The sequence below is a fragment of the Diabrotica undecimpunctata genome, chromosome 2 (assembly GCF_040954645.1).
Source record: "Diabrotica undecimpunctata isolate CICGRU chromosome 2, icDiaUnde3, whole genome shotgun sequence".
NCBI lineage: Eukaryota > Metazoa > Arthropoda > Insecta > Coleoptera > Chrysomelidae > Diabrotica > Diabrotica undecimpunctata.
Window position 1 is genome coordinate 86,923,860 of NC_092804.1, and position 23,240 is coordinate 86,947,099.

Below are 23,240 nucleotides of genomic sequence, written 5' to 3' on the forward strand. Positions count from 1 at the left end.
TCGGTCATTCTTTTTAACATGTAATAGGTGAAGTTCTACCTAGTTTCCACGTATTGGATTGGCCTTTTGGGAACTTTGTTATGTTGTAATTGATACTTTAAAAGCCTTTCAAAAGATAAGGTACTTTTTTTGAAATGTTTTTTTTTAGAAACTGAAATTTGAAATTAGTGAAATAATTTCACTAATTTCAAAAGCGATCTTTTCTGAATTATGGTTTCCAGAAAAGTGGCAGCAGCCTAATAAAATTGTTTTAAATTCTAAATTTTCGGTTAAATATTGTCCTGTTAATGCGATGTAACTCAGTTACTCCATATGTCCAAAGGTCAGTAGTAATACAGATATTTTCTACTTCTTTAACAACTTGTGATCTAATAATTTGCTTAGTTTTGGTATAACATTCCTGAAGTAATGAGCCTGACGTAATGAACAAGTTTTTCTTGTTAGTGGTTTATATCCAGGAATCCACATTGCAAACTTTTTAACGGATGAAACGAGTCTTTGCATAGGTTTATTAAATCCATATCTATTTGTTTCTTTTGTTCTAAATTAATATTTTTATTAAAGGAAGTATCCATCACCTTTTGACGCTTGGGTCGCGGTGGCAGTATGTCAGTACTTGTAGTAGAAGTAGTCGAAACGGACAGAAATGCGTCAGAAGTTTCAATCATTGCAATATTCAGAAAGTGGACCATAAAAGCTGCATCTTCTACAAATGCGCATTTTTGAAAATAAAATATTATTCTTATACTAGGTCAATAATTTTGAAAAATAATTCATAATTGAATATTTACAATAAATAAATCCTTTGACGAACTATCGATAAAGATTTGAAATCGAAAATGCAGATCAATCGTAAATCGAAACTCATTCATTAATCAGAATACCTAGTTATAAAAAACAAAAGATAGAGTTAAGAAGCTGGTTACTTCTATAAAAAAAAAAGAAAAAGAAGATTGTACTAGTGAAAATCAACCAGTACAAGAAAAAGAAACTGATAAAGATGACTTAAGTCCATGGTGTATTTTTGATGAATTTATTAAACATGACTCATCTAAACATACACCTGTATCTAGAGATATAAAAGAAGTCGACATGTATTTGTCTGATGATATTACCCACAAAAAATTTCGAACGGTGATTGGAACTGTCCATTACAGTGGTGGAAAAACCATCGCCATGTATATCCTAACTTAACCACTATATTCATAAAATCTGTTCATTGTGAACACATGTTCAAAATCTGGTTTAACCCCTTAACGTACGTGCCCGTCTCAGACACGGGCGCGCTGGTAATTTTGTACACGCTCGTCTGGGACACGGGCGCCGGTTATTTTACCCATAAAATTTTTCAAGCCCTCGCTCGAAGCGGATATTTGTATAAAGAGACATATTTAAGTTTATGTAAGCATATATCTAAATTATTTTTCTATTATAAAATATATGACTCAGTCAGTATTGAGTTACTTTAAAATATATTTATTATCTCATAACTTGCAATCGTCACCATTGATAACCGATATTATTTTCGAAATTTTGTTTTTATACAAACCTTCTGTCTTGCCGGTGTAAAGTCGTGTGAAGTCGATATGTATTGTTTTTGCGTTTGAACTAATTTGTGCTTTATTTTCATCATATTATTATACTGTTTGGCAAGTAAATTTTGCATATAATAATCGGTAGGTTAGAGTAATGTGTATATTTTTTGTTTTACTAATTTTCATTATAATTCATCTAAAATACCATATTGTGTGTGTGTGTGTGTGTGTGTGTGTGTGTGTGTGTGTGTGTGTGTGTGTGTCAATATTTTGGATTATTTGTATTTTTCATATCAATCATACTACTATTTACCTATTCACAGTGTTTCCTCTGCACAAGTTTTTTAAATTTCAACGGATTTGCATATAAAAAGAGTGCGCCACTGTTATCTATAGTAATTTAGTAAGATCATTGGCATTATATATATATATATATATATATATATATATATATATATATATATATATATATATATATATATATATACATCCCGCTATCGTTTTAAGCTCTTTTCACGTTGCAGTAATTTAGCATCACCATTTTCTATTTATAAGTCGTGTATGTTCGTTTAGTGCACCTTTGTAGGCTTGGCACCGTTGTCGATTTTTCAATAATCCGATTTTTTTATAAATTAAATTTTTTACATCAAACCATCATTTTAACATTGGGAGGTAAAATTACTGTATTTGGTATCATTTTAAAGCCAATAGATGTTGCCAGTGTTAATACTTAAATAATAAATCATGAATGTGTTGCTTGTGTGAGTCCATTTCAAAAGGTAAAAGAAATAATAAGTTAGACTTACAATCAATTTAATTTAACTAATCGGACGACCGGTTTCGCTTTCTATAATATGCAAAGCATCTTCAGGTCACGATACAAAGTTAAAATGCTGAAAATAATAATCCCATATTAGGGTGTTGTCCAATAAAGATAAAAACAAAGATAAAAACATAGGTAGGTGATATAAATTATATAAATTACAGTAATTATGCCAATATTACATGTCTGTGGTTTTATAAATGAATAAAATGTTTAAGCAGACAAGGTACGACCCACAAATTGATAACATAGTCTATTAAACTGTATAAATAAACCAATAAATAAACATTACTTACATGCCGGTACTCTATTAGTTGCTGGTTGAAAGAACATGGTTCAAACTATCTTGGATTGTAGATTGGATAGCTCAGGTCAACTATTGTAATTATTTAACAATAAACGGGGAAGTTCTTGAGGAGACAGATTGTATGATCTTCAAAGGATGTACAGATTGTGTGGGTGTGCAATAGTATAATCTTGTAGTTATCAAAATTTCTTTGATAAAGTTGTTGCAATATTCGGCAAATTATTGTAAAGTCCAAAAAATTTTTTATGTTAAAATTAAATTAAGACACAATTACACACACAGAAACACACAGAAAACACTTAAAAAAACGGGGGACGAAACAGACATTTAATTTAAAAGGAGTGGATTTTCAAAAGAACTACATTTCTTAATAGGAGACAATGAGTTTTTTATGTGCTGTATATCAGATTTTAGAGGTAAACTTGACAAATGTAGGTTAAAGTGTGACAGTTCTTCTTCTATTTTAAATGCTGTAAATTAAGTTATCCAGTTTATGAAATAAGCTGATATTAATAAAATCTAAAATTTTTTTAATTTTAGATATTAAAGTTATTTGATGTGTTAATATTGGCATACTTTAACAAACTTTAAATAATTGATTTCAATGTAACAATATAAATAATTGTAATACTTATTCTAAGATAACAAACTCAGCTTAGTCAAAGTTACAGAACAAACTTAAGTGATTATTTGTTAATTAAATTAAATATGTACATTTGTAATGAAAATGTATAATGTATAACAAAATTACAAACTTTCTTTGAAATAATTGTTGGTGTGAGTCATCTGTCATGGTGTGTATAAGTATTTTTAAATATTTATTCCAATTCTGATATGTTAATATGGAACTTAAATAATAAGTAAATAAACCATTGTTGATAAAATTATTGATAAATTAAAGAAAATTAAAGAAATTGACTGAATAATTAAGTATTCAAAAATTAGTTGGTAATTTTAATATCAGACAGTTGGGACCGGAAATTGGTTATACCAACAGGTAAAAGGTTCTCTATTTAAACCGGTGTAAAGTAAAATTATTCTTATTTCAATTTTCTAATACCATGAAGGAGTCTCATCACACCGACCCGAACAATGGTGAGTTTGTACAATAATTTCTGTGACACTTTAACAATTTTAAATTTAAAACAGTTTATAGTTAAAATATAATATTTCTATTTGAAAATGTAGATTTGTTAATTATTAGGATTAACAAAATTATATTTAATTAATACTGCTAGTCTGAACGACTTTACCATGTTGTGTTGGGAACAATCAAACCACGTGCTAATTTGAAATTAAATATTTTGTAAAATGAGTGTATGTCGCAACCGGATGGGGTGTAATAATAATTTTGGGTTAAATAAGTTGAGGCACCATACCAGTTCAATACTGATGTTTTATATAGTTTTAGGAAAATGTAGTTTATAGTAACATGTTAATGAAACCAGTGAACAAAAACTTAATCCATGGGGACCATACCTTAAACTTTATGTAGAAATTCAAATAATCTGAGGAGTATATCAAATGTATTTGAATGTATATGGGATACTGGAATAAAAAGTTTGACCATGATGTTGAAGTAAATTCAGAAAATGTGCATGAAGTACTTCAACATCATGGTCAAACTTTTTATTCCAGTATCCCATATACATTCAAATACATTTGATATACTCCTCAGATTATTTGAATTTCTACATAAAGTTTAAGGTATGGTCCCCATGGATTAAGTTTTTGTTCACTGGTTTCATTAACATGTTACTATAAACTACATTTTCCTAAAACTATATAAAACATCAGTATTGAACTGGTATGGTGCCTCAACTTATTTAACCCAAAATTATTATTACACCCCATCCGGTTGCGACATACACTCATTTTACAAAATATTTAATTTCAAATTAGCACGTGGTTTGATTGTTCCCAACACAAAATGGTAAAGTCGTTCAGACTAGCAGTATTAATTAAATATAATTTTGTTAATCCTAATAATTAACAAATCTACATTTTCAAATAGAAATATTATATTTTAACTATAAACTGTTTTAAATTTAAAATTGTTAAAGTGTCACAGAAATTATTGTACAAACTCACCATTGTTCGGGTCGGTGTGATGAGACTCCTTCATGGTATTAGAAAATTGAAATAAGAATAATTTTACTTTACACCGGTTTAAATAGAGAACCTTTTACCTGTTGGTATAACCAATTTCCGGTCCCAACTGTCTGATATTAAAATTACCAACTAATTTTTGAATACTTAATTATTCAGTCAATTTCTTTAATTTTCTTTAATTTATCAATAATTTTATCAACAATGGTTTATTTACTTATTATTTAAGTTCCATATTAACATATCAGAATTGGAATAAATATTTAAAAATACTTATACACACCATGACAGATGACTCACACCAACAATTATTTCAAAGAAAGTTTGTAATTTTGTTATACATTATACATTTTCATTACAAATGTACATATTTAATTTAATTAACAAATAATCACTTAAGTTTGTTCTGTAACTTTGACTAAGCTGAGTTTGTTATCTTAGAATAAGTATTACAATTATTTATATTGTTACATTGAAATCAATTATTTAAAGTTTGTTAAAGTATGCCAATATTAACACATCAAATAACTTTAATATCTAAAATTAAAAAAATTTTAGATTTTATTAATATCAGCTTATTTCATAAACTGGATAACTTAATTTACAGCATTTAAAATAGAAGAAGAACTGTCACACTTTAACCTACATTTGTCAAGTTTACCTCTAAAATCTGATATACAGCACATAAAAAACTCATTGTCTCCTATTAAGAAATGTAGTTCTTTTGAAAATCCACTCCTTTTAAATTAAATGTCTGTTTCGTCCCCCGTTTTTTTAAGTGTTTTCTGTGTGTTTCTGTGTGTGTAATTGTGTCTTAATTTAATTTTAACATAAAAAATTTTTTGGACTTTACAATAATTTGCCGAATATTGCAACAACTTTATCAAAGAAATTTTGATAACTACAAGATTATACTATTGCACACCCACACAATCTGTACATCCTTTGAAGATCATACAATCTGTCTCCTCAAGAACTTCCCCGTTTATTGTTAAATAATTACAATAGTTGACCTGAGCTATCCAATCTACAATCCAAGATAGTTTGAACCATGTTCTTTCAACCAGCAACTAATAGAGTACCGGCATGTAAGTAATGTTTATTTATTGGTTTATTTATACAGTTTAATAGACTATGTTATCAATTTGTGGGTCGTACCTTGTCTGCTTAAACATTTTATTCATTTATAAAACCACAGACATGTAATATTGGCATAATTACTGTAATTTATATAATTTATATCACCTACCTATGTTTTTATCTTTGTTTTTATCTTTATTGGACAACACCCTAATATGGGATTATTATTTTCAGCATTTTAACTTTGTATCGTGACCTGAAGATGCTTTGCATATTATAGAAAGCGAAACCGGTCGTCCGATTAGTTAAATTAAATTGATTGTGAGTAAGTCTAACTTATTATTTCTTTTAACTTAAATAATATTTGAAAACATAAAAATATCGATCGGATTTGGGTCAAGTTCAAATGAAGACATTAAAACTACCTGCCGGCCGGCTGGGGTCAACCAACAAGTTTTATTATATCAATGTTCAGTTGTTATATTTATTCAATTTAGATATTTTTTCCCAGAGAGTTCTGTAGGGGAATATTTTACATATTTGAATTTCCAAGCTGTTTAATCGAAGCTATCAGTGAATAGTTTAAGATAAATATTAGGTTTTTATGGGATTAGGTCAAAAATATTGGTTGTGATTGGGATTAGAATCACATTTTTAATTATTTAATGTTTAACATTCTGATTTCCATTCAGGAAATCGTTCTCAAAAAACGTTTTTTGTACAAAATGTGTATACACATTTTTACAAAATTTTTCAATAAACTAGGTTAAATATTGGAAATCGTATTGTTAAATATTAGTTAATTAAAAATGTAATTTTCATCTCCATATCGACCAATAATTGTGGCTTAGACACATAAAAAAATAATATTTGACTTTGACCATGCCATAAGAAAGTAGTTCACGAACCTCGCTAAATAGTTTAAAAAAATCTTATACAGAAATTTTAATTCTAAATAGTATGAGGGGTAGCCGACGAAAAATTCGTAAAGACGTACAGTTGATTTTGCTTTGTTTTTTTAAACAATCATAAATGGCAAAAAAATTTTTGCTTATAAAACGTTTTGTATACATTCTAAAGAAAAATAATTTAAATAAAAGTTGTAGACCATAAAAAGTTTTCTATGTAGAGAAACACCAAATTTAAATACATAAATAATTGAGATAATTCCAAAAAACCATATAGTCTAAGATATTATGTCTGTAGTAATTTATAAATGTTAATAACTTTGTTTTTTGACTAACGACAGGTAATATAGCTACTTGAAATCATGGCAATTGATGAGTTATTAAAGTGTGCTAAATATCAAGCAGATCAAAAAATACTTTACAATTTATTCAATTTGTTTATCACAGAAAGCGATTATTTAAACAACTGTACTTGTCCAAACTCGTATGACTCTACAAGTATTTTGTAACTTGCAATCGATTCTTTGCGCTTTCAGTTTTAGGGTATATTAAAAAAACTTTTAACATATTATTAAATTTTTTTACTTTTTAGTTTTTAGACCACTTAACGTTTTTTTAGTTTCTTTGACAAGTGAGGATTCGGTTATTAATTCATATGGGCTATGAACAATTGTGTAGTCAAGTCAACACTATTATAGAAGTTACCCATACTTTTTCAGTAGTCATGCAGACGGTTCATCTTAATTGTTTCCATATGGAACATAAGCCCGAGAAAAGTCTTAAATTCGGTTTGTGTTGTCTCTTTCCAAAACGCAATCCTCGATTTTTCTGAACGACTTTGTGCAAGTATTTCGTCAGAGTCACTTCCACAATTCATTTAATCTACATCGTCCTCGCCAGATGCTTCTAACAATGATTGTAATTCAGCAGTGGTCAATCTACGTTTATCTTCACATCTAGCTTTTTTAGATGCCGAAGGCATATTATTTACATCCATTTCTTTATAAATACTATAACTCACTTTTACGGAGGTAATTAACAATTTCTACGTTCTACTGGAAACTATCAACTTACGACTTCCAATACTATAAGGCCACTTGAGGCACAATACGTTTTTACTCTTTAATAGTTCCCGTATAAGTAAAATTGTTTTTTAATGTGCTTCATTGAAGCACACTAGATATATTTCAGTTTTGCAATCACATTCTTCAGAGTATGTTTTAACTTTTTTAACTTTTCTATCGGCCTTTCTACTAGTCAGGTTTCTTCTTAAAACTTTGTAACATATTGTACACTTTCTTCTCTTTGTATTATCTACATCGCTTTGCCTTAAATGGTATTTTTGGGTGTAACTGGTCGTGAGGGTTACAACATTTCTTTATTTGTAAATGCCTTCGCGAACTCCAGTCTGAACTCAAGGATAGGTTGTCGCTTTTTTTACGTTTTCTATTATTTACCAACTAAGCATTGACTACTGCGGTATTAAATATTAATTCCATTGCCACTTTCCGGTACCACTTCAGCATTTTGCAGGCTTTGGTAAGAAGCCACTTGATCACTAAAATCAACACTCTTTTTCACCAAGTTAAAATTGAGAATAGTTTGTGGTTTTAGTACTTGTGTATAATTTTTCTCTTCATTTGAATAAACCAAGATACAACTATTATGTTTAAATGTTGCAAGGATTAAAACTGGTCTTTTGTCGACCCATTTTATCACTCGTAAAATCAATAATGGGGTTAAGTTTCATCGAGAGTAACTGGTTGCAAATTTTTTAATCGAGATTTTGGTTTTACATGTTTTTATAGTAAAACATCTGCACATGAATAATTCGTTTCTTGAACAATGATTTCAATTCATCGACCAATATTCTAAAATAAGGTGGTATTACGTCGTCCGGAATATTATAAACTGGTTCTATTTCATAAAGCATTGGAATGGAAATATGGTTTACACTCTATATTATTATCTCCGTTAAATCCTATCATTTTAGGCTCCATATGTGATGATTAGACCTATAGCACCGGAGATACGCAACTAAGGCTCTTTTGACATAACATATATAGGAGCAAAGATATATACCTAAGGTTCTTTTGACGTGTTGATGTATTTGACTTCTACGTCGTTGTATTCTATTGGTTAAATGTTACCATTTGAGGTACTGTACGTCACAATTGGACTAATAGGATCGAAGATACATAACTAAGGTCCTTTTGACATGCTACTCCATTTAATTTTTATACCTCATTGTATTTTATTTGTTAAATCCTTTCATTTGAGGTACTGCACGTCATGATTGGACTAATAGAACTAAAGATACACAACTAAGGCCCTTTTGACATTGTTCTGCATTTGATTTTTCTATCCCATTGTATTCTTTATATTAAATCCTATCATTAGAGGTACTATACGTCCCGATTGGACTAATAGGACCGAAGATACGTAACTACGGCCCTTTTGACATGGCTGTATTTAATTTTTTTATTTCATTGTTTTCAATTCGTTAAATCCTGTCATTTGAGATACTGTACGTCACGATTGGACTTATAGAAACGAAGATATATAATTAAGGCCTTTTTGACATGCTGCTATATTTGATTTTTCTGTCTTATTGTATTTTATTGGTTAAATCCTATCATTTGAGGGGCTGTACGTCGCGACTGGACCAATTGAAGCGAAGATACAATAGGTAGTTGCAATATATCATAACCCGTTACTTTTAACCAAACATGATGCCAGAATGATTTGTGGATGAAAAAAAAAAAATATATATATATATATATATATATATATATATATATATATATATATATATATATATATATATATATATATATATATATATATATATTCTTAAATTTACTATTTCGTTGTGGGTAATATTATATTCAACAGCGATGCCAAATTTCTGACGCTAAAATGATTGATAATGAAAGTGGGATATACATTTTCATGTATATAATGGCAGCGAGTAAACGGTAAAACCCTGAACTAAATATATATAATATTTTCACTGTACCATCATTTTAGACTCAAACATTTTCTGGAATAAACTTGTATAACTCAGTAAGGGATAAAAAGAGAAAGCGGATATTTTAAAATATCAACACGGTATCAACACTCTAATCAATGAGATGGTTAAAATTTTTGTAACAAGTACAGGAAAAAAGTTATTAAAGTCTTGTAAAGTAGCGTCGATATACAGATGCTACTTTGCAAGACGATGCTAAAGTGATGGTAAAAGCATAATGTATCGATGCAAAAATGATAGTAGGATGTATATATATATATATATATATATATATATATATATATATATATATATATATATATATATATAATATGTGTATATTATTAGTGTATGTATGAAAACAAAAATAAATATTTCGCCTAACCCCCAAGAAAAGTAAAAGTTCTACACCACTGAAAATATTTTTTTTATTCAATTATAACCAAAACAAAACATTTTCGCTAAAAAAAAATTAGATCATTTTTTGACCATAACTTCAAAATTAATGTGTACATTAAGGGGTTAATTTTAAACAAAAGAAGAAACAACAAGAAAAGTGGAAAAACGTATGTTTTTAAATGTCAATTTAGACGATTCGCGATTTAATAATGTGTCATGTAAATGTAAGTACTATTTGTATTGTTTAATTTATTTTTTAAGTTATAATAAATATATCATTCGTTAGTTTCTTTCAATATAATAGCCAATATGTTTTTTGTGTACTAGTTTATTTGAAACTACTGATAAACAATCAACTAGTTACAGTTTACGAAAAACGGTTCCGATAAACATGTCAACGACCCACCTCTAGTTTCTTAGGATCGGAACCAGAGATCTCAGATCGGAACTAATCGTCTTACTACTGGGCAATGGGCAGCAATAAGAAATATGGAGGGGAGACCAAGGGGAAATATGATTGTTATCTTTGTCTGTTCGCTGAAAATATGATTTTATATCTGCGTTAGATATCCTGTTAAATTTTACCATACCGACCATAAAGTTACTACCATACTACCATAATACCTACACTGTATATATATATATATATATATATATATATATATATATATATATATATATATATATATATATATGTATTGATTAAACGGCATTAAACGGTAATAAAATAGTTAAATAAACCATATAATTTGTTTAAATTTTTTTTTCAGTTTTTAATAATTATTGAGGTAATTTTTATTGTAAAACATACAATATTTCAATATTTACAATTAAATATATACTTTTTTAATAAAATTTTTCTATAGTAACCTATTTTTTTTTATTTATTATTTATTTAACAATTCTTAAACAAATTATAAAAAAAATTTTTTTGGCTTCCAAATTACTTTTTTATTCATTTGAGTTATTCTAAGATGAAAGTTATTCTTGTGTTTTTTCGTAAAACACTTTTTTACGGAACAGTGGAGGGGGAAGGAGCCGTTAACTGTATCTCTGGTTCTTGTTATGGATTTCGACGTCTCTTTTTTTAATTTGTATTAAATTTTTGCGTACATTACGAATATGTATTATTAAAAGAATTAAATTGTTAAATAAACCATTTAATTTGTTTAAACATTTTTTTTTCAGTAATATTTGAGGTAATTTTTATTGTAAAACATAAATAATTATGATTAATATATACTTCTTCAAAAAATTTTTTCCATGGCAACCTATTTTTTATTTATTATTATTTGTTTATTTAACAATTTTTAAACAAACTATAAAAAAATTTTTCTATGCTTCAAAATTACTTTTTTTTTTAATAATTTGAGTTATTCTAAGACAAAATTTATTCTTCTGTTTTTTCGTAAAATACTATACTTCAAACGTAAAATACAAATTAACAATTAAAAATGCCAAAAAATGCGATTTTAACGTTTTTGAGGCCATTTTCAATGGCCTCAAATGCGCAAAAGTTTCACAAAATGTGCAAGTCAATTTTGATTTTATATGGCATAAGTCAGTTTAAAATATTCATAAACAAATTGATATACCGTTGCATTTCGGGATATATAGACTTGACGAACGTCTAAACTTTAACGTTCGAAATACATTGTTTATTTTTTACATACAACCTGAATCTTATTTTATAATCAACAAAATAATAATAAACCAAAAAAATAATAAATAAAAAATAATATTAACAAAAATCGAGAAGTTTTTGCAAAATTATTTTGCAATATTTAAAATTGTTTTTCTTATCTTTTTTAAATGATATTAATAGAATAAATCTTCTTTCAGAATCTGCCCGTATTATTACTATAACTACATAACTTTTTAAATTATATTCTTGCAAAAAATTTTTATTTGGGATATACAAATTAAATAACTTTTAAACTAATTGATCTATCGATTTGAAATTTTAATCATATTGCAGCGTTTTTTAAATAAAACGAGCGGTTCTAATTTAAGTAAATATATTTAAGTTATTAACTTAATAATTATATTAAGTTTACAGTACGATAATATCTTAACAACTACCTGAGCTAATATCAGCGCTGCTTATATATACAAGTTATTATGTACTAGAATAATCTGGAATAGTCCACCGCTATTTTCGCCTCTATTGAAGTCTCGATCTCTCACCCCGTCGATACATCCGGAACATTCCCGAACAGACATCATCGTCTCGAGATGCAAGCGTTTACGTGAGCTATGTCGAAATAAGCATCTTCGTTACACTGCTTCCCTCTTAGATCTGAGCGTCCCGATCAGTAACTCTATATGTAGGCCCAGGATGGCGAAATCTACAGGACTCTCCAGCTCTGCATAAACCCCTCACGAAGAAATAACAATCTACTGACTTTGAAGGGCACCATCTCTTCGGGTTAATGCAACACACAATTTTTCGTACGCCGGTTTCTCGGAAGATCATTTCAAGCATGCTTCTGACAATCTTTCAATCCAGATTTTCTAGTGCATAGCCTATCTTGGGTAAGGTCAGATTCTTGATGTCACAATTGCACACATTTTTTTTTCAAATTAGTTAGAGCACGCCATTTATCCTCGTAGCTTGCCTTTTCTGTATATGACTTCCTGGTCACCATATACAGCAAAGATCGAGGACCATCTTCTAATTTCAGTACTCTTCTTATAGTCTTCTTCTCAGTAACTTCTTATAAAATACAGACGAGATTCCTTTGGTCATCTCAAGATCTTTGGCAACACAGTGGGCTAGAGAGACGTTATGCGGAACACTAAAAAGATCCTGCTGAACTACTGTGGTCACGCAGAATCTAGCACTCTTTCTCTCTGCGTAATTTGACATAAATTCATTAAAGCTTGGTCGCTGGTCATCTTTGATCTCATGTTGAATAGGTCCTTCTTCTGTTTCGTTTGAGCCAGCATAAGGTGCAAGACGATTTATGTGAACTACTTTTGGTTTACCTTTCGGCAACTTCTTAATTCGGTATATTACGTCATTTATTCTCTTTTTAATTGCATTCGGACCTTCCCATTGTCTTCCCAGTTTAGGAGACAAGCCTCGACGACACTGTGGATTGTAAAGCCAAACAATATCACTTTCATAGTTTTTATTCTTGCATCGAGAATCATATTGATCTTTTATTCTGTCACTGGCTAACTGGATGTGTTGTCGGGCAAGTTCATCAATGTTGTTCATTCTTAACTTCAACCGGTTGACATGTTGTTCGCTTGCAACATGTTCTTCGGAAGGTCTGCAGCCAAACTCTAGGTCGCAGGGCAATCGAACTTCACAACCCAACATCAAGCAGGTTGGAGCCTGGCCTGTAGGCCAGGCCGAGCGATAGGCTATTAGGGATAAATGAATGTGCTGGTCCCAATCTCTTTGATGTTCTAATACAACTTTGGACAGGTATTTACCCATCGTTCGGTTCATCCTCTCGACCATTCCTTCCGATTGAGGATGCAGGGGTGTCGTTCTGGTCTTATTGACACCAATCAATTTACAAACGTTTTTTGACTCGAAGGTTCGCTCTTGGTCGAAGGATCTCCAAGGGAACATCAAGTCGGCTAAAGAATTCTTAAACAAGTACGGTGCAACGGTAGCAGCTTCTTGATTTGGTAACGCATAGGCCTCAGTCCATTTCGTAAAATAATCCATGGCTAGCAGGATATATTTATTTTCGTTTCTGGAAATCGACCTGCAATGTCGATTGTTACTCTTTCCATAGGACTAACATTATACTTTATCATGGGTGCCCTCTTTTTACCAACTGGACCATTACTAGTTGCACACAGTTCACATTTTCGGCACCATCTTCTTACATAATCTTTACAGTCCACCCAATAGAACCGTTCTCCAACCTTTTGAAGAGTCTTCGTAATACCAAAGTGTCCACCTGATGCAGCGTCATACAACTGACACTTTACTTTTAGGTACAATCAACAGATTCTGTACCATCATCATTCTCAAAGGTTCTATACAGAAGATCATCTTTTAGTAGTAGGCAATTCCATTAGTTGCAGCACGACTTGACTTCTGGACTACATGCACTAATGTCTTGCCAAGAAGGTCTTTCACTTCAATGCATTCAATCCAATACTCTGTTTATATAAGGATCATCTGTTTGGGCGTATTGTAGCTGTTGAGGCTGCCATTGATCATTAATGACGGTGGTTCGTCTCAAGGGGCAAAGTTGTTCTTCTAATTTAAGACAGTGATTACACTTTGCACTACACGGCCGTCTTGAAAGAGCATCAGCATTTAAGTGAACACTTCCTTAATTGCGCCTAGCAAATCTCTCCTAGTAACGAAATAGTTTCTTTCTCTTTCTAGGGTAGCTTAAAATCGGTGCACTGATCAGAGCCATTTGTACGAAAGCTTTTTGAGACTCTTCACTACATGTATATTCTTTGCCTTCTTCTGTCAACTTTGTTAGGCTTGGAGATGTTGGCAAATCCTTTAATAAAACGTCGGTAATATGTACATAGACCAAGGAAACTTCTAATTTCTTGGTGATCTCTTGGTACTGGCCAATCCTTAATTGCTGCAAGTTTTTCAGAATCAGTTGTGACACCATTACTCGCTGCAATATGTTCCAAGTACTTTACTTCTCGTCAAAACATGTGACATTTCTTCGGACTTAAGAGCGTAGGCACAAAATTTCGGGCCAATGCTTTTTAAATGTATTTATTTTTTTCGAATCCTAAAAAAACTAATAAGTATTTTTGAAAAATTTAAACGCAGAATGAAAGACTACATTATTATTGAGGGCCGAAAGTCCCCGAAAACTTCTATAATGTTTATTTTATAAGTTACAGGGGTGAAAAAAAGAGAAAATTTAGTATGATTTTTAATTTCAAATATCTCATTCAAAAAAACTTTTTGTGTATTCCAAGGGACTTTCGGCCCTCGGTAATAATGTAATCTTTCATTCTGCGTTTAAATTTTTCAAAAATATTTGTTAGTTTTCTCAGGATTCGAAAAAAATGATTGCATTTAAAAAGCATTGGCCCAAAATATTGCGCCTACGCTCTTAACTTCAAATTCGCTGCCCGCAATCGTTGAAAAACTTCTGTCAGATTATTGGCAGGTTCATCGAAGGACCTTCCAACCACAATTACATCATCCAAATAAACCAGGCATGTTTTACATGTTAGACCTCTTAAAACTGCTTCCATTAATCTTTCAAAAGTGGCAGAGGCATTACATAAACCAAAGGGCATAACCGTGAACTGTCAAAGCCCTGATCCTATCGAGAATGCGGTTTTTTTCCCCGCTCAGCTGGCTCCATGTACTACTTGCCAATATCCACTTGTTAGATCGAGTGTGAGAACCGGAGAGAGTCTCCAATGTATCATCTATTCTGGGCAAAGGATAACTATCTTTCTTAGTTACCGCATTGAACTAGAGGTAGTCAATACAAAAACGCGTTGAACCATCTTCTTTACTAGAACTACTGGTAATGCCCATGGACTGTTGGTTCAATTACCCTTTGTTTGTTCATATCTTTAATTATGTCTTCGGCTTCATCTCTTTTCGAAAATGGAAGTCATCTAGGCTGTTGTCTGATTGGCTGAGCGTCTCCGGTATTAATTTTATGCGTTACTATGCTTGTTTTGGCCGTATCCTTCTTATCAATGGCAAAAACATCTTGAAATTCTATTTTTCTCATTAGTATTCATAGAACAAATCGAAGCCACTGGAACACACTGTCCGATCAAAGTTCTTCTACTTAACTTAATAGCAGTTCCCTTTAAATTCATCTCTTACAGGAACGGCATCTCGAACTCTCACCAAAGCTGTTGCCGTTAGGAACTCGGCATTGTTTACATTTTCGACCATCCTTCAATCCTGGTTAAAGACCATCATCCCTCTCGGTAGTGACCATCAAGTCTGGTCATCAGAATTTTCTTACTATTGCCGGGTATTGTTACGTCACAAGTAGTTACTAAGCTGATAATATCTTCATTGTTTTCAATACAGCCCACAACTTTTCTTAGTAAATCTATCCCCAATATGAACTCGTCGGAGATCTCTGCAACTAATACTCTGTTTCACTGTAGTCTGGCCAATGTATACTGACATATTAGACCCACCATATGTATTAATTAGCTCACCAGTTGCTGTTCTTAGCCTTACTATTGTCACCTCGGGGGAACAAATAAGGGTCTAACCACCTTCTGATATCCCCGGGTGCTCTGTAGAGGGCTTCGAATATACTGTCGAGAGCTCCTCTACTTAAGTCCATTTTCGGGTTATGGACTTGGAAAATATTTATCTTCGGTGTCTTGCCTTGAAAAAGGCAAGATATTTCTTAAATGACAATTTCTTCGTCGAAATAAAAACACCAAGTTAAGTTGGAACAATTCTCAGCCACAGAGTATGGAAAATAAATGCAGGAAGCAGAGCCCCGAGAGAACTAAGATCTCGGAGAGCCCGTGAGGAACTAACTTGCTGATCTGAAAATCGCCAATATTTATATGCGCTGTTCGAGCGATAAATAGGGATTTCCAGGTCAAGAGCCAATGGGAAAATTCGAGGCGGGGCGATGCGCATCGAAATGCGTACTAGTCCACAGACTATGGCATCCGATGACATCCCCCCTCCTCTGGAGACTCTGTGGCTGGGAAAAATATTTATTGAATAAAAATACAATAAAAGATACATGTGAAAATACACAAGAAAATATGCATAAAAATATAAGTAAAAATGTTCAAAATAATTCACACAAAACTGCACTACTTACGGGGGGAGCTCGGTGGTGATGACGGCATCTCAAGCTCCTACAGGTCCATCCTCGGTCGGCGTGCCAACTCCTCCAACGGGTTCGTCTTCTTCTCGGTCGTCCGGATCCCATCTGCCATATCCAACGGGGTTTCGTAGGGTACCAGTGTGCCGAAGCCTACGTGGTCGTCCAACCACTTTCGGTAGGGGGGCGATGACTGAGTCTACTCCGGGACTTTCATCGGCATCTGGGGCTTCTAACTTCGAATAAGCCTGGCTCGTCAAAGGTGTCTGCACGTCGAAGGCATCAGGTCTCGATGTCGGAGTGTTAGAGTATTGCTTTCTAACACTACGTGGTTCTCCCCATTCTTCTCTTGACTTCAACCCATGTGGAAGTCAATGATGTGTTGCCTTCTGTGAATTCGAGCTGGGTCGTGGGTTAGGATTTTAACCACGTTGTCGGGCGCCATGTCACCTCGAGGGAACAAATAAGGGTCTAACCACCTTCTGATATCCCCGGGTGCTCTGTAGAGGGCTTCGAATATACTGTCGAGAGCTCCTCTACTTAAGTCCATTTTCGGGTTATGGACTTGGAAAATATTTATCTTCGGTGTCTTGCCTTGAAAAAGGCAAGATATTTCTTACATGACAATTTCTTCGTCAAAATAAAAACACCAAGTTAAGTTGGAACAATTCTCAGCCACAGAGTATGGAAAATAAATGCAGGAAGCAGAGCCTCGAGAGCACTAAGCTCTCGGAGAGCCCGTGAGGAACTAACTTGCTGACCTGAAAATCGCCAATATTTATATGCGCTGTTCGAGCGATAAATAGGGATTTCCAGGTCAAGAGCCAATGGGAAAATTCGAGGCGGGGCGATGCGCATCGAAATGCGTACTAGTCCACAGACTATGGCATCCGATGACACTATTGCAGGCGATAATTTAAAATGCCCTTGTACTACTTCTGGACGTGCAATAGTTCTTGTTGCACTTGTATCTACTAAAAACGATCTACATTTATTGTTGATACGACCCTCGATGTATTCAAGCTATGAATTCCGCCGGAGGACGTAATGTTAAAAGTTACTATGGGGGCTGTGTTTGTCGAGGTCGGCGGTTGCCCCTTGGTGTCGACCCGTTCTAGTTTTCCGACTGTTGTATCATTTTCTTGTAATTACGGCGAATGTGACCTACGTCACCACAATTCCAACATCTAAGCTCGCGCCTCTTCGACATCGTACTTTTCGTACCATTTCCTCCAGGCGTTCATCGTTTGGTTCGTCGCCGACTTCAATGGTTCTTTTGGTTCATTTGGCTAGCTGTTTCATGTTCCAAGACAATAGCGAGTGCTTCATCTAGAACTTTCGGTCTTGCTAGTCGTAAAGCTTTCTGTAATTCACTATCCTAAAACTCATTGTCGAAGATATCTACAGCAATTTCTTTCAAAATGTTGTCTGGTGGCTCTGGATAAGCTAACCGCACTATACGAGCGACATCTGCTTCAAACTATTGCAAATTTTCACTAGCTCGTTGAATTCTACTTCTTAGTTGTGCTTTATAGACTTGTTGTAAATGGGCATCTCCGTAATGTTTGTCTGGTCTAGTGAACATGGTCTGGTAACATTTTTTTTTACCCTTAGGAATCGAACTGAGGATATCCGCAGCATCGCCTCGTAAAGCAGCAGTCAAGGTAACAGCCTTTTCTTGTTCTGTCCAATGATTGGCTATCACAATAGCTTCAAATTGTCTAAGGTATGTGGACCAAGAAGACTTCCCATCAAATGGTAGCAATTTGAATCTCATCTGATGTGTCGTTTGGCCTCTCGGTGATTCTTCCTTTACTACAGGATCTAAAACTACTGCATTAACTGGTGGTAGCACTTTCGTATTAGTTATCATGCTCTGTAACTGTTTGATCTTCTCTTCTACCTTTTCGAATGTTTAAAAACTTCTTCAAATTTCTCATTGTTCTAACTTCATACTTCGTCGAATCTTCTAGAAACATTTTCAAATTTCTCCTCGTTTTGTCTAGCTGCTTCTTTAATAATTTGAGACGTTTCATCGAATCTTACATCATTCTTTCTAAAAGTTTCTTCAATCATTTGAGAAACATTTTCAAATTTCTCGTCGAATCTTCTAGAAAAATTTTCGAATCGTTGATCATTCTTTCCAGAAGTTTCTTCAATTTTTGTTCAAACTGCTTCTTCTATTGAATAAAAATGAAATGCATCAGGGTCATCTCCATTCTTCTTGAGAAGATCCTTTAGTCATTCTTAAAGGATCTTTTTGGACCCGCTGCAGTCTTCATCCCGTTCTTCTAGTTGTTCACGTTGTTTTACTGATAGTTCTGCGAGCCGCATCTTTGGTCAGGCACACACGTACTTTTTAAATGTTATTTTTTATAAAGATCACTACCGAACTACGCGGATGTTCCCGACAAACAATACTTTTCAAAAGTTCACAAGTCTTTTTCAAAAGTCACTGCTGAATTTATGTTTAAATAAATCAAATACCCTTATAAGTTTACAGTACGATAATATCTTAACAACTACCTAAACTAATATCAGCGATGCTTAGATATATATATATATATATATATATATATATATATATATATATATATATACAAGTTATTATGTACTAGAATAATCTGGAATAGTCTACCTCTATTTTCGCTTCTATTGACGTCTCGATCTCTCACCCGGTCGATACATCCGGAACATTCCCGAACACACATCATCGTCTCGAGATACAACCGTTATATGGTCTTCGTCGAAATAAGCATGTCGTTACAATATTTTAAGCACTACAAGACAGACATTTCATGAAATATGATGGTTATAAATTTATTTTTAAAAAAGTTATTAACATTTATAAAAAACCTAAATTTTTGACTTATAACTTTCTAAGCAACAAATCATAAACATTTACGCTAAATAAAGTAAAAAGGCTATTGTGAAAGTTTTTATAGGACTTACAAGGTTATTACTCTTAAATTTGTTTCAAATGCTTCACTTTTTGCTGATAAGACGAAAAAAAATGAAAATTTTGCCGTTTTTTGCTTGCCACAAGCGTTTTTTGACATTAATTTGTCAATAACTAATTAAGCCAAAAAAATCGACTACAGGAAACGTACAGGTTTTTGTTATAGATGTCCATATTACTCAAAACAACTGTCGTTTACCTGGCCGGTTCAGTGTCACAAGGCGGGTACTTTTTTTTGCTTATTTCTCTGGCCATTACTTCTTTGGGCAGTAAAAAGACAAAAATCTACCCATTTTTTGCAGTTGGATGGACCTCAATGTAACTTTTTGCATTCGAGTTTTAGGTGTCAGGAAATTTTGTAAACAAAAATGATGATGTGGAAATGAAAATTGCGTTATGTTTTCCAAAGTGCATTTCAAAGTGATGAAAAACGATTTCGGAAATAATTGTCGGAAAAAAGTTCAATATTACTACTCGCGGGGTTTAGCGTTCACTGAACACGAATATCATGACGGCGATACTCTCCGATACACCGGGTGCACCTGTGCCTTGTCTTCTGGAGTTTTGTATAAATTAGAAACAAACAGTGCGACTCAGGGACTTTTGGGATCATTGAACATTAATATTATGTCGGAGATGGTGAGCGAGACACCTGGTGCCCAGCACGGGACTTATCTCCTAGAGTTTTGTGAAAATTCGATACACAATCAGTCTCCGATGCACAAACTCCAGAAGATGACGCCCGTCCTGAGCATCAGGTGTATCGCACACCATCGCCGACATGATATTAGTGTTCAGCTACCTCCAAAAATTACTTTTTGTATCGAATTTCCTCAAAACTTCAGGAGACGACGCCCAGGTGCACCAGGTGCTTCAGACATTATCGCCATCATGATATTGATCTTCAGTGGCCCCAAAACCCCCGAGTATTAATATTGAACTCATTTTCATCAATTATTTCCGAATAATAAATTTACCATTTTCAGCATTTCGAAATGCACCTTAGACATTCTTACGAATCCAATGCAACTAGTTTCATTGAAATCCATCCAACTGCAAAAATTTGGTAGGTTTATTTCTTGTTGCTGATTGGGTGTAAATGTTAAAACGCTTATTGATGTTAACCGTCCATAAAAAAGTTTCCTATGTTTCTATAACTAAAATCTAAAAACTAGTAAGTGATATTAAGTACTACAGCAAAAATTTTCAATTAAAAATGATCAAATTACCGTCAACTTTTTCTTGCTTTTGTAACTAGCCCAGTTCTGTGGTTCAAGTACGAGTTTTCCTCCCGGCCTAAGCTGTGCATACATTCTTCTGTAGGCTTGTTTTAAACCAACATCTCCCCAGTTCAAATGAAACCACTTGGTAACACTCAGACACATGATTACATCAAACTGCGGTTGCTCCAGAGCTAAGAGGTTGTCATCTTCCAGAATATAATTACACTACAAGAAAATAGTTTAGTTAAACATTAAACAATATTCAATACTCTATTTTTATACAGGAAAAATCAGAATAGACAGTCTAAGTGGAGGAAAAAAAGATGTTACAGTAGGCAGCACAGTAGACTAGCCCAAAGCTTTATACCATATTTTCTATATTTTTAAAATTTAAATATTTTTAAAATGTAATAAAGTAATTTTATTATTTATTTATTATTTTTTTAACACAAATTATATTATGTTAAAATAATTCAATAAATTATTATGTTCCTAACGCCATAACTATATAATGTAAACTAAATAATATGTTTAAAAATAATAATAGTATTTATATGAAATTATTCTAAAACGAGAAGTGTGTTAAAAATTGAAACCGATGATTCAATATTGTTATTAGTTGGATGACATTTATGACTATTAAATTTTGACAATCGTTGGAAATCGAATCTTTTATTGGCAAATATATTTTTTAAGTTTTTACTTCTCATTTAATGTCTATATTTTTTAGTTATTTTTCATGAAGTTCCTAATTTAAACCAGCTTAGAATAAATATATGATGACTAGAAATAAATTGATCCAGAGTAGTGAAACGATGTGAAGAACCGTTATTTTATGACGCTACCCGTACGATGACACCTTGTGGCGCTAGTTCCGTGACGACATCTTGTGGCACTAGTTCCGTGATGCTCGCATTAGCATTTTACTAGAGAAAAAAAAGTAATACAACGCCAGTATAGAAACTTCGCTTCAAAAATAAGTTCAACGAAAGCTTAAATAGCTCTGTAAATGCATTACTGATAAAATAGAAGGCCAAAACAAGCAGGACTATAAACAGAGCAAACACTGATTTATTGAATCTCATCTATTGTACTTCTACTTCTTCAGCCTAAAGTAATCCAACTTTGGACATATGCCTCCCCCAAATCAATCCAGTGTTTTCTATTTTGTACCACTTGCTTCCAGTTGTGTCATCCGATCTTCTTAATATCATCAGCCCATCTCATTTGTGGTCTTCCTCTGCTTCTCTTTCCTAACCATGGTCTCCATTGTTGTATTTCGTGGTTCCATCTTTTATCCTTTAGTCGGGCAATGTGTCCTGCGAAGCTCCATTTTAATTTGGCAGCATGTTCTCCTGCGTTTTTTACTTTGGTTTTGCTTCTAATCCATTTGTTTGTTTTTTTGTCTATAAGTATCACCCCGAGCATTGATCTTTCCATCGCTCTTTGTGCTTTTACTATTTTATCCATATTAGACTTGGTGTGTGTCCACGTCTGTGAACCACACGTGAGTATAGGGAGGATACACTGATCGTAAATTCTGGTTTTCAAATATTGTTCTATTTTAGTGCTTTTCAAGATTCAACTCAGTTTTACAAATCCTGCCCATGCTAACCATATTCTTCTGGGAATTTCGGCAGTTTGATTTTCTTTCTTAAATTTCATTATCTGTCCCAGGTAGGTGTATTCGCTTACTGTTTCTAAATTTATGTCGTTCAACGTTATTTCTCTAATGTTCGGTGTATTTGTCATTATTTTTGTTTTTTCCAAGTTCATCTTAAGACCTACTTTTTCCGAAGCTTGAAATAGTTGCGTCTTCATGGTCTGCAGTTCTTCGAAAGTTGTAGCAAATATTACAATGTCATCAGCGTATCTCAAATGACTCAGTTTTCTTCCATTAACATTTAATATCTTTATCTACCCAGTTAATGTCTTTGAACACGTCTTCCAGTCCAAGTGTCAATAGCTTTGGTGAGATAACATCTCCCTGGCGAACTCCTCTGTTGATTGGTATAGCTTTGGTTTTCGCATATATTTGTATTTTCATTATAGCTTTCTTGTAAATATTATGTATGAGCATTCTGTATCGGGAGTCTATCCCGCAGTTGTTC

General features: G+C 32.8%; 1 protein-coding gene across 3 annotated transcripts in view; it reads right to left on the reverse strand.

The window, feature by feature from the left end:
• Nucleotides 1-23,240, reverse strand: part of LOC140434715 (7SK snRNA methylphosphate capping enzyme-like) — a 180,682-nt gene that overhangs the window by 103,285 nt on the left and 54,157 nt on the right. For all 3 annotated transcript variants that reach the window (XM_072523179.1, XM_072523178.1, XM_072523180.1), the window contains one exon: nucleotides 21,136-21,354. In XM_072523179.1, coding sequence (XP_072379280.1) covers nucleotides 21,136-21,354 — 219 coding nt within the window. The remainder of the gene's footprint in view (nucleotides 1-21,135; nucleotides 21,355-23,240) is intronic.